This window comes from Carcharhinus amblyrhynchos, unplaced genomic scaffold (assembly GCF_965287045.1).
Source record: "Carcharhinus amblyrhynchos unplaced genomic scaffold, sCarAmb.v2.hapA scaffold_708, whole genome shotgun sequence".
Taxonomy (NCBI): Eukaryota; Metazoa; Chordata; class Chondrichthyes; order Carcharhiniformes; family Carcharhinidae; genus Carcharhinus; species Carcharhinus amblyrhynchos.
Genome location: NW_027650448.1, coordinates 55,001 through 68,245, shown reverse-complemented (window position 1 = coordinate 68,245; position 13,245 = coordinate 55,001). Strand labels below are relative to the sequence as shown.

Genomic DNA, 13,245 nt, shown 5'->3' with positions numbered 1-13,245 from the left:
TAAGTGCGGCGCCCAAAACTGCACACAGTACTCCAGCTGCGGCCTCACCAGTGTCCTGTACAGTTGCAGCAAGACCTCCCTACTTTTATATTCAATCCCCCTCGCTATGAAGGAACCCGGGTGCCTGATGCGATGAGGCAGCAGCGCTAACCAGCATGCTGTCCTAACTCTTGACAGAAGTGTAAATGACCACAAACGACCACAATGCGCCGGCCCCACTTCCGTGCGTTGCACCCAAACACTGGGCTGAATGGCCTCCTCCTCCTCCTGTTCCGACTTCTAATCCTCCTTCCTTCCTCCCGTTTTTTTTCCCCCTCCCCGCAGGCGATCCCCCGACGGGTCTCCGCGAGGTCCTCCTGCGGGAGGGGCCCGAAGGCTTCGCCAAGGCGGTGCGGAACCACAAGGCCCTCCTCTTGATGGACACCACCTTCCGGGACGCCCACCAGTCGCTGCTGGCCACCCGGGTCCGCACGCACGACCTGAAGAACATCTCCCCCTTCGTGGCTCACAACTTCAGCCGGCTGTTCAGCATCGAGAACTGGGGAGGTAAGGACCCAACGACCCTGGGAAGGTAGGCCGAAAATGTGAGAGGCCTGTGGCCAACGGTGAGCCTCGGGGGGTCGGCACTGGGCCCACTGCTATTTGTCAGTTATATTAATGATTTGGATGTGAATATCTCATCAAATAAGAGACTTCTGGATGAGTACGTGGGATTTTATGCGGATTATAGATAGGCCTGGGAGGTAGGGATATCATCGGCGCAACTTGTGGGCCGAAGGGCCTGTTTGTGCTGTAGTTTTTCTGTGTTCTAATACAGGAGGCATGTTCTTTGGCTTATTGGTGTAACTAAATTAGTCTCCCCTCAATCTGGTTTCCAATGTGGAGTGCCATAAGCGTAGACAAGGGTCATGGGCGGAAGAGGGGACTCACAGTGTTAAAATGGCGGCGCGGGCTCGTTGGGCCAAGGGGCCTGTTTCCCGGGCTGTGTTGTTCTTTGTTAGTAAGTTTGCAGACGACACCAAGATTGGAGGCATGGTGGGCAGTGAAGAAAGTTCTCTCCGATTGGGATCTTGATCGATTGGGCCAGTGGGCTGACGAATGGCAGACGCAGTTTAATTTAGATAAACGCGAGGTGATGCGTTTTGGTCGATCGAACCAGGGCAGGACTTACTCAGTTAATGGTAGGGGAGAGTTACAGAACAAAGAGATCTAGGGCTACAGGTTCATAGCTCCTTGAAAGTGGACAGAGTGGTGAAGAAGGCACTCGGCATGCTTGGTTTCATCGGTCAGAACATTGAATACAGGAGTTGGGACGTCTTGTTGAAGTTGTACAAGACATTGGTAAGGCCACACTTGGAATACTGTGTACAGTTCTGGTCACCCTATTATAGAAAGGATATTATTAAACTAGAAAGAGCGCAGAAAAGATTTACTAGGATGCTCCCGGGACTTTGAGTTATAAGGAGAGGCTGGATAGACTGGGACTCTTTTCTCTGAGGGGTGATCTTATAGAGGTCTATAAAATAATGAGGGGGCACAGATCAGCTAGATCGTCAATATCTTTCCCCAAAGGTAGGGGAGTCTAAAACTAGAGGGTTTAAGGTGAGATGGGAGAGATACAGAAGGGTCCAGAGGGGCAATTTTTTTCACACAGAGGGTGGTGAGTGTCTGGAACGAGCTGCCAGAGGTAGTAGTAGAGGCGGGTACAATTTTGTCTTTTAAAAAGCGTTTAGACATGGGTAAGATGAATATAGAGGGATATGGGCCAAATGCGGGCAATTGGGACTAGCTTAGGGGACAAGTTGGGCGGAAGAGCCTGTTTCCACACTGTGAACCTCTGTGACTCTCCGACCCCTAATTCTTGGGGAACCAAGAATTAGCACCAGGTTCTGGGGATTGAGAGATCCCTGACCAAGGGGCTGGATTGAATGTGTTTGAGGACTCTGGGTCTGTAACTCGATGGACTTTAGAAGGATGGGGGGGGAGGGAATCTCATTGAAACTTACAGGATACTGAAAGGCCCCGGATAGAGGGGACACGGGGAAGATGTTCCCATGAGTCGGAGAGACTGGGATCCGAGGGCCCGGCCTCAGAGTAAAGGGACAACCCTTTAGAACCGAGATGGGGAGGGATTTCTTCAGCCGGAGGGTTGGGGGGGGTGAATCTGTGGAACTCGTTGCCACAGAGGAGGCCGGGGTCACTGAGTGTATCGGAGACAGAGATAGATAGGGTCCCGATTGGGGAGGGGGTCAAAGGTTACAGGGAAAAGGCGGGAGAATGGGTGGCACAGCGGGTTAGCGCTGCTGCCTCACGGCGCCAGGGACCCGGGTTCGATTCCTGGCCTCGGGTCACTGACTGTGTGAAGGCTGCACATTCTCCCCGTGTCTGCGTGGGTTTCCTCCGGGTGCTCCTGTTTCCTCCCACAGTCCAAAGATGTGCAGGTTAGGTGGATTGGCCGTGCTAAATTGCCCCTTAGTGTCCAAAGATGTGTAGGTTAGGTGGATTGGCCATGCTAAATTGCCCCTTACTGTCCAAAGATGTGTAGGTTAGGTGGATTGGCCATGCTCTATCCTGGTTAGGAGTGAAAGTAATAGGGTAATTGTTATGGGGGATTTTAACTTTACTAACATTGATTGGAATAGCTATAGCTCTAGCTCGTTAGAGGGGTCAGTTTTTGTTCAAAGTGTGCAGGAAGGTTTTTTAACTCAATATGTAGATAGGCCAACTAGAGGTGAGGCTATATTGGACTTGGTGCTGGGAAATGAGCCAGACCAGGTGCTAGACTTGGAAGTTGGTGTGCTTTTTGGTGATAGTGACCACAATTCGGTTACGTTCACCTTAGTGATGGAAAGGGATAGGCATGAACCTCGGGTCAGTAGTTTTAGCTGGGGGAAGGGTAACTATGAGGCCATTAGGAGAGAATTAGGAAGCATTGGTTGGACTAGGAGATTACAGGGACTAGGAACGTCTGAAATGTGGAGTTTGTTCAAGGAGCAGCTACTGTGGGTCTGTGATAGGTATGTCCCTGTCAGGCAAGGAGGAATTGGTAGGGCTAGGGAACCGTGGTGCACGAAAAAAGTTGATTTGTTGGTTAGGAAGAAGAAGGAGGCTTATGTTCGGATGAGGCTTGAGGGCTCGGGTAGTGCAGTAGAAAGCTTTAGATTGGCTAGGAGGGAGTTGAAGAGGGAGTTAAGAAGGGCTAGAAGAGGGCATGAGATGACTTTGGCTGATAGGATTAAGGAGAATCCTAAGGCGTTCTATAGGTATGTCAAGAATAGAAGGTTGGTCAGGGCAAGATTAGGGCCAGTTACAGACAGTAGGGGGAAGTTGTGTGTGGAACCGGAAGAGATTGGAGAGGCATTGAACCATTATTTCTCTTCGGTGTTCACACAGGACGATATGAATGTAGCTGAGGAGGTCACTGGGGTGAAGGGGTGTAAAATAGAAAGTATTGTAGTTGATACAGAGGATGTGTTGGATATTCTAGAAGGGTTGAAAATAGATAAGTCCCCTGGTCCTGACGGGATTTACCCTAGGATTCTATGGGAGGCAAGAGAGGTGATTGCAGAGCCACTGGCTCTGATCTTCAGGTCGTCGTTGGTCTCTGGTATAGTACCGGATGATTGGAGGACAGCGAATGTTGTCCCATTGTTTAAGAAGGGGAGCAGAGACTTCCCTGGGAATTATAGACCAGTGAGTCTTACTTCTGTAGTGGGCAAGGTTTTAGAAAGAATTATTAGGGATAGGATTTATAGTTATTTGGAGAGTAATGAATTGATTAGAGATAGTCAGCATGGTTTTGTAGCGGGAAGGTCGTGCCTTACTAACCTTATTGAGTTCTTTGAGAAGGTGACCAAAGAGGTGGATAGGGGTAAGGCAGTAGATGTGGTATATATGGATTTTAGTAAGGCGTTTGATAAGGTTCACCATGGTATGCTTCTGCAGAAAATGCAGATGTATGGGATTGGTGGTAATTTAGGTACTTGGATCAGGAATTGGTTAGCAGATAGGAGACAGAGGGTGGTGGTTGATGGTAATTATTCATCATGGAGTTCGGTTACGAGTGGTGTGCCTCAGGGATCTGTTTTGGGGCCACTGCTGTTCGTAATCTTTATTAATGATCTGGATGAGGGTATAGTTGGGTGGATTAGTAAGTTTGCTGATGACACCAAAGTCGGAGGTGTGGTAGATTGTGAGGAAGGGTGTCGAAGTTTGCAGGGTGACTTGGACAGGTTGCAGAGCTGGGCCGCGAGGTGGCGGATGGAGTTTAATGCGGAGAAGTGTGAGGTAATCCATTTCGGTAGGAATAACAGATGTGTTGAGTATAGGGCTAACGGGAGGACTTTGAATAGAGTGGAGGAGCAGAGGGATCTAGGTGTATGTGTACATAGATCCCTGAAAGTTGGGAATCAAGTAGATAAGGTTGTTAAGAAGGCATACGGTGTCTTGGCGTTTATTGGTAGGGGGATTGAATTTAGGAGTCGCAGCGTCATGTTGCAACTGTACACAACTCTGGTGCGGCCGCACTTGGAGTACTGTGTGCAGTTCTGGTCCCCACATTACAGGAAGGATGTGGAGGCTTTGGAGAGGGTGCAGAGGAGGTTTACTAGGATGTTGCCTGGTATGCAGGGGAGGTCCTATGAGGAGAGACTGAGGGATTTGGGGTTGTTTTCACTGGAAAGAAGGCGGCTAGGAGGGGATCTTATAGAAACATATAAGATGATTAGAGGTTTAGATAGGGTGGATGGTGATAGCCTGTTTCCTCGGATGGAGAAATCTAGCACGAGGGGGCATGGCTTTAAATTAAGGGGGGGTAGTTATAGGACGGATGTCAGGGGTAGGTTCTTTACCCAGAGGGTGGTGAGGGACTGGAATGCCCTGCCTGCTGCAGTTGTAAATGCGCCTAGTTTGGGGGCGTTTAAGAGATTGGTGGATAGGTTTATGGACGAAAAAGGAGTGGTTTAGATTAGTGGGTCAATGTTTTTTTTTAAAAATAAGACTGGTCGGCGCAACATTGTGGTCCGAAGGGCCTGTTCCGCGCTGTAATGTTCTATGTTCTATGTTCTATGCTAAATTGCCCCTTAGTGTCCAAAGATGTGCAGGTTAGGTGGATTGGCCATGCTAAATTTTCCCTTAATGTCCAAAGATGTGTAGGTTAGGTGGATTGGCCATGCTAAATTGTCCCTTAGTGCCCAAAGATGTGTAGGTTAGGTGGATTGGCCATGCTAAATTGCTCCTTAGTGTCCAAAGATGTGTAGGTTAGGTGGATTGGCCATGCTAAATTGTCCCTTAGTGTCCAAAGATGTGTAGGTTAGGTGGATTGGCCATGCTAAATTGCCCCTTAGTGTCCAAAGATGTGTAGGTTAGGTGGATTGGCCATGCTAAATTGTCCCTTAGTGTCCAAAGATGTGTAGGTTAGGTGGATTGGCCATGCTAAATTGCCCCTTAGTGTCCAAAGATGTGTAGGTTAGGGTGGATTGGCCATGCTAAATTGTCCCTTAGTGTCCAAAGATGTGCAGGTTAGGTGGATTGGCCATGCTAAATTGTCCCTTAGTGTCCAAAGATGTGCAGGTTAGGTGGATTGGCCATGCTAAATTGTCCCTTAGTGTCCAAAGATGTGCGGGTTAGGTGGATTGGCCATGCTAAATTGTCCCTTAGTGTCCAAAGATGTGCGGGTTAGGTGGATTGGCCATGCTAAATTGTCCCTTAGTGTCCAAAGATGTGCAGGTTAGGTGGATTGGCCATGCTAAATTGCCCCTTGGTGTCCAAAGATGTGCAGGTTAAGTGGATTGGCCGTACGGAGGGAGTGGGAGTGCAGGAACAGTGGGAATGTCCGCACGGAGGGAGTGGGAGTGCGGGAATAGTGGGAATGTCCGTACGGATGGAGTGGGAGTGCGGGAATAGTGGGAATGTCCGTACGGAGGGAGTGGGAGTGTGGGAATAGTGGGAATGTCCATACGGAGGGAGTGGGAGTGTGGGAATAGTGGGAATGTCCATACGGAGGGAGTGGGAGTGCGGGAATGGTGGGATTGTCCGTAGGGTGGGAGTGGGTGTGTGGGGACAGTGGGAATACCTGTAGGGAGGGAGTGGGAGTGCGGGAACAGTGGGAATGTCGTAGGGAGGGAGTGGGAGTGCGGGGACAGTGGGAATGTCCATACGAAGGGAGTGGGAGTGCGGGAACAGTGGGAATGTCCATACGGAGGGAGTGGGAGTGCGGGGACAGTGGGAATTTCCTTAGGGAGGGAGTGGGAGTGCGGGAACAGTGGGAATGTCCGTACGGAGGGAGTGGGAGTGCGGGGACAGTGGGAATGTCCGTACGGAGGGAGTGGGAGTGCGGGAACAGTGGGAATGTCCGTACGGAGGGAGTGGGAGTGCGGGAACAGTGGGAATGTCCGTAGGGAGGGAGTGGGAGTGCCGGGACAGTGGGAATGTCCGTACGGAGGGAGTGGGAGTGCGGGAACAGTGGGAATGTCTGTACGGAGGGAGTGGGAGTGCGGGGACAGTAGGAATTTCCTTAGGGAGGGAGTGGGAGTGCGGGAACAGTGGGAATATCCGTACGGAGGGAGTGGGAGTGCGGGAACAGTGGGAATTTCCTTAGGGAGGGAGTGGGAGTGCGGGGACAGTGGGAATGTCCGTACGGAGGGAGTGGGAGTGCGGGAACAGTGGGAATGTCCGTAGGGAGGGAGTGGGAGTGCCGGGACAGTGGGAATGTCCGTAGGGAGGGAGTGGGAGTGTGGGAACAGTGGGATTGTCCGTACGGAGGGAGTGGGAGTGCGGGGACAGTGGGATTGTCCGTACGGAGGGAGTGGGAGTGCGGAGACAGTGGGAATGTCCGTACGGAGGGAGTGGGAGTGCGGGGACAGTGTGATTGTCCGTACGGAGGGAGTGGGAGTGCGGGGACAGTGGGAATGTCCGTAGGGAGGGAGTGGGAGTGCGGGAACAGTGGGAATGTCCGTAGGGAGGGAGCGGGAGTGCGGGGACAGTGGGAATGTCCGTACAGAGGGAGTGGGAGTGCGGGAATAGTGGGATTGTCCGTACGGAGGGAGTGGGTGTGCGGGGACAGTGGGATTGTCCGTACAGAGGGAGTGGGTGTGCGGGGACAGTGGGATTGTCCGTACGGAGGGAGTGGGAGTGCGGGGACTGTGGGAATGTCCGTACGGAGGGAGTGGGAGTGCGGGAACAGTGGGAATGTCCATAGGGAGGGAGTGGGAGTGCAGGGACAGTGGGATTGTCCGTACAGAGAGAGTGGGAGTGCAGGAACAGTAGGAATTTCCTTAGGGAGGGAGTGGGAGTGCGGGGACAGTGGGAATGTCCGTACGGAGGGAGTGGGAGTGCGGGGACAGTGGGATTGTCCGTACGGAGGGAGTGGGAGTGCGGGGACAGTGGGAATGTCCGTACGGAGGGAGTGGGAGTGCGGGGACAGTTGGATTGTCCGTACGGAGGGAGTGGGAGTGCGGGGACAGTTGGATTGTCCGTACAGAGGGAGTGGGAGTGCGGGGACAGTGGGATTGTCCGTACAGAGGGAGTGGGAGTGCGGGGACAGTGGGATTGTCCGTACAGAGGGAGTGGGAGTGCGGGAACAATCAGTGATCTGTTCCCGACAGCAGGAAGAGAGCTGCTCACAAGCGGGTAGCAGCGGGGGGAGGTGAGAGGGGGGGGACGTTGCTGAGATTTCCGCTGGTGTCCCGGTCACTGGAGGTGTGCTGTTCAATTATTAATCCTGCCTTGAAGTTCCCGGGGTTTAATTTATGCAAATTGCACAACGTGGGAAGGTGAGGGAATGGAAATACAGCCTTGATGATGTGATAATTTTGGGATAAGGTCGGTGTGTCTATCGCACGCGGTTCGACAAAAGGATTCATCATTTAACGAGAAGAGGTTCTGTTCAGTTGCAGTGACGTTGGACACAGTGTGCTTTCGCTCAAGTGACTCACATTAACAGCAAACCCTGAGCCCCGGGGCAAAATCATTCATCACTCAAACATCATCAGTCCCACCAACTCTGCCTCGCCTCGTTCCAACTGATTCCAGGTAGACAGAGATTGTTAGGGGGATTGGCCATGCTAAATTACCCCTCAGCCTGGGTCAGAGCTGGTGCAGACTTGATGGCACGAATGCTGGACACTGAGAGGCAATTTAGCATGGCCAATCCACCTAACCTGCACATCTTTGGACACTAAGGGGCAATTTAGCATGGCCAATCCACCTAACCTGCACATCTTTGGATACTAAGGGGCAATTTAGCACGGCCAATCCACCTAACCTGCACATCTTTGGATACTAAGGGGCAATTTAGCATGGCCAATCCACCCTAACCTGCACATCTTTGGACACTAAGGGACAATTTAGCATGGCCAATCCACCCTAACCTGCACATCTTTGGACACTAAGGGGCAATTTAGCATGGCCAATCCACCTAACCTGCACATCTTTGGATACTAAGGGGCAACTTAGCATGGCCAATCCACCCTAACCTGCACATCTTTGGATACTAAGGGGCAACTTAGCATGGCCAATCCACCCTAACCTACACATCTTTGGACACTAAGGGGCAATTTAGCATGGCCAATCCACCCTAATCTACACATCTTTGGACACTAAGGGACAATTTAGCATGGCCAATCCACCCTAATCTACACATCTTTGGACACTAAGGGGCAATTTAGCATGGCCAATCCACCTAACCTACACATCTTTGGACACTAAGGGACAATTTAGCATGGCCAATCCACCCTAACCTACACATCTTTGGACACTAAGGGGTAATTTAGCATGGCCAATCCACCTAACCCGCACATCTTTGGACACTAAGGGACAATTTAGCACTCATTGGCAAGTCATCTTTGGAGTGTGGGAGGAAACCGGAGCACCTGGAGGAAACCCAGGCAGACAGTGACCCGAGGCGGGGACTCGAACCCGGGTCCCTGGCGCCGTGAGGCAGCCATGCTAACCCCACTGCGCCGCTGAGATAGACAGACTTGTGAGCAGTCAGGGCCCTGGGACAAGGACAGGAATGGGAATGTGGAGAATATCGGGATTAGCCGCGATCGAATGGAACAGGAGTTGGCTAATTCCGGACTGTCTGGGATCCGTAGCTTCTGGCGCAGTGGTAGGGGCTCTGTGCCTACGAGACTGACTTGGCAGTGTACGAAACTGGAGTGCAATCCATCGGGGACAGTAAGAGAGGCAAAGCTCGGAGTCCAAACACCAGCAAATCCAACGTATCAATTTCCAGCAACGCCCCCTCGGATTACAAGTGGGAAATCTTATTGAATTTTGAGGGATTAACGGATTATCTCTGCTGGAAAGAAACTGTAAATGCAAGGGATTTTGCAGAAGTAATCTGTCTATTTCACGTGAAGAGGCTTAGCTGTATTATTTGTGTGGTAATCCTCAAGCTTCCAGTCTGAGCACATGGTTCTGTCACTCCAGCGGGTACACAAGGCTCCGGGTGGCATTTCCACTGGGCAGTGTTACCGCCATGTCAGTGGCACCGTGGGTCGTGGCTTTGTTAGCAGAACCGAACCCCGGCGCCCCTCTCCGTGACTGGGGCAGGCTGAGTGAGTGAAACTGGGAGCAGGAGCCGGCCGGTCGAGCCCCAATCGTTGGCAATGGTGGCACAGCGTGGCTGCCTCACAGTGCCAAGGACCCAGGTTCGAATCCTGGCCTCGGGTCACCGACTGCGTGGAGTCTGTACGTTCTCCCCCCAATTCTGTGTGGGTTCCCTCCCACAGTCCAAAGATGTGCAGGTTAGGTGGATTGGCCATGCTAAATTGTCCCTTAGTATCCAAAGATGTGTAGGTTAGGGTGGATTGGCCATGCTAAATTGTCCCTTAGTATCCAAAGATGTGTAGGTTAGGTGGATTGGCCATGCTAAATTGTCCCTTAGTGTCCAAAGATGTGCAGGTTAGGTGGATTGGGCCATGCTAAATTGTCCCTTAGTGTCCAAAGATGTGCAGGTTAGGGCGGATTGGCCATGCTAAATTGTCCCTTAGTGTCCAAAGATGTGTAGGTTAGGCGGATTGGCCATGCTAAATTGTCCCTTAGTGTACAAAGATGTGCAGGTTAGGGTGGATTGGCCATGCTAAATTGTCCCTTAGTGTCCAAAGATGTGTAGGTTAGGTGGATTGGCCATGCTAAATTGTCCCTTAGTGTCCAAAGATGTGTAGGTTAGGTGGATTGGCCATGCTAAATTGTCCCTTAGTGTCCAAAGATGTGTAGGTTAGGGTGGATTGGCCATGCTAAATTGTCCCTTAGTGTCCAAAGATGTGCAGGTTAGGGTGGATTGGCCATGCTAAATTGCCCCTTAGTGTCCAAAGATGTGCAGGTTAGGTGGATTGGCCATGCTAAATTGTCCCTTAGTGTACAAAGATGTGCAGGTTAGGTGGATTGACCATGCTAAATTGCCCCTTAGTGTCCAAAGATGTGTAGGTTAGGGTGGATTGACCATGCTAAATTGCCCCTTAGTATCCAAAGATGTGCAGGTTCAGTGTCATAGAGTCAGAGAGGTTTACAGCACAGAAACAGGCCCTTCGGCAACTTGTCCATGCTGCCTTTTTTTTTAAAAATCTCCTCAACAATTGACCATGCTAAATCTATGGGATTCGTTGCAACAGAGGAGGGCAGGTCATTGAGTATATTGAAGACAGGGATAGATAAGTTTTTTTTATTCATCTGTGGAACGTGGGGTGGGCATCACTGGCTGGGCCAGTATTTATTGCCCATCCCTCGTTGCCCCTTGAGAAGGTGGTGGGGAGCCGCCATCTTGAATCTCTGCAGTCCCCGGGTTGACCCACAGTGCCGTTAGGGAGGGAGTTCCAGGATTGTGATTGGACATCAGTCAGTCCCCGTGTGTGTGGTGTAGGTACACCCACAGTGCTGTTAGGGAGGGAGTTCCAGGATTGTGATTGGACATCAGTCAGTCCCCCGTGTGTGTGGTGTAGGTACACCCACAGTGCTGTTAGGGAGGGAGTTCCAGGATTGTGATTGGACATCAGTCAGTCCCTGTGTGTGTGGTGTAGGTACACCCACCGTGCTGTTAGGGAGGGAGTTCCAGGATTGTGCTTGGACATCAGTCAGTCCCCCGTGTGTGTGGTGTAGGTACACCCACAGTGCTGTTAGGGAGGGAGTTCCAGGATTGTGATTGGACATCAGTCAGTCCCTGTGTGTGTGGTGTAGGTACACCCACAGTGCTGTTAGGGAGGGAGTTCCAGGATTGTGATTGGACATCAGTCAGTCCCTGTGTGTGTGGTGTAGGTACACCCACCGTGCTGTTAGGGAGGGAGTTCCAGGATTGTGCTTGGACATCAGTCAGTCCCCCGTGTGTGTGGTGTAGGTACACCCACAGTGCTGTTAGGGAGGGAGTTCCAGGATTGTGATTGGACATCAGTCAGTCCCTGTGTGTGTGGTGTAGGTACACCCACAGTGCTGTTAGGGAGGGAGTTCCAGGATTTTGACCCCAGCCACAGTGAAGGAACGGCCGATATATTTCCAAGTCGGGATGGTGAGTGGTTCGGAGGGGGGATCTTGCAGGGGGTGGTGTTCCCCCATGTGCCTGCTGCCTCCCCCCCCCTTGTCCTTCTAGGTGGTAGAGGTGGTGGGTTTGGAAGGTGCTGTGGAAGGAGCCTTGGTGAGTCGCTGCAGTGCATCTTGTAGATGGTACACACTGCTGTCACTGTGTGTCGGTGATGGAGGGAGTGAGTGTTTGTGGTTAGCGTGTCGATCGAGCGGGGGCTGCTTTGTCCTGGATGGTGTCGAGCTTCTCGAGTGTTGTTGGGAGCCGCACCCATCCAGGCAAGTGGGAGTATTCCATCACACTCCTGACTTGTGTCCTTGTAGATGGTGGACAGGCTTTGGGGGGAGTCAGGAGGTGAGTTACTCTCCGCAGGATTCCCAGTGGACAGGCTTTGAGGGAGGGAGCTTTACTCTGTATCTAACCCCGTGCTGTACCTGTCCTGGGAGTGTTTGATGGGGGGACAGTGTAGAGGGAGCTTTACTCTGTATCTAACCCCGTGCTGTACCTGTCCTGGGAGTGTTTGATGGAGGGGACAGTGTAGAGGGAGCTTTACTCTGTATCTAACCCCGTGCTGTACCTGTCCTGGGAGTGTTTGATGGGGGGGACAGTGTAGAGGGAGCTTTACTCTGTATCTAACCCCGTGCTGTACCTGTCCTGGGAGTGTTTGATGGGGGACAGTGAAGAGGGAGCTTTACTCTGTATCTAACCCCATGCTGTACCTATCCTGGGAGTGTTTGATGGAGGGGACAGTGTAGAGGGAGCTTTACTCTGTATCTAACCCCGTGCTGTATCTGTCCTGGGAGTGTTTGATGGTGGGACAGTGTAGAGGGAGCTTTACTCTGTATCTAACCCCGTGCTGTACCTGTCCTGGGAGTGTTTGATGGGGACAGTGTAGAGGGAGCTTTACTCTGTATCTAACCCCGTGCTGTACCTGTCCTGGGAGTGTTTGATGGGGGGACAGTGTAGAGGGAGCTTTACTCTGTATCTAACCCTGTGCTGTACCTGTCCTGGAACAGGATAGTCGTTTAGCGTGGACAATCCATCTAGCATGCACATCCTTTGGACTGTGGGAGGAAACTGGAGCACCCGGAGGAAACCCACGCAGACACGGGGAGAATGTGCAGACTCCACACAGTGACCCGAGGCCGGGAATCGAACCTGGGCCCCTGACAGCAGTGCTAACCCACTGTGCCACCGGGCTGAAAGGCAGGGGAGAGGTGCTTAAATCATGATGCTGGTTTGGAGAGCTAGCATGGACACAATGAGTCAAATTCTGTAGGTTCTGTAGCTCTGTGACGCTGTGTGAAGATTGGATCAGTTCCAGCCAGCACAGTAAGGACGCTGATAGTTTCCTCAAACCCTTCTCCCGATATTTAGTTCCATGTCAGGCAACATTTTGCTGAAGGCTGCTGTTTCTCCTTTCATGAATAACCAAGCCACAGCTTCCTGTCTCGTTGCGACTGGCTTTCACTGAACATGAACCACTTTGCGCAGTGCTGACAGGAAGCAGACCTCGTTCCCGTGGCAACAAGGCTCTGCGACAGATTCATACATTCCAAAATCTGCGATTGGCCAGCTAGCCCCCTTTTGTATCCCAAAGATGTGTAGGTTAGGGTGGATTGGCCATGCCAAATTGCCCCTTAGTGTCCAAAGATGTGTAGGTTAGGGTGGATTGGCCATGCTAAATTGTCCCTTAGTGTCCAAAGATGTGTAGGTTAGGGTGGATTGGC

General features: G+C 51.7%; 1 protein-coding gene across 1 annotated transcript in view; it reads left to right on the top strand.

Moving 5' to 3' along the window:
- Window positions 1–324: 324 nt before the first annotated feature.
- The window catches only part of LOC145339858 (pyruvate carboxylase, mitochondrial-like), a gene marked incomplete at both ends in the record, with an annotated part of 57,109 nt that continues 44,188 nt past the window's right edge, over window positions 325–13,245 (top strand). The window contains one exon of the mRNA XM_080184393.1: window positions 325–546. Within this exon, the coding sequence (XP_080040519.1) occupies window positions 325–546 (222 nt within the window). The remainder of the gene's footprint in view (window positions 547–13,245) is intronic.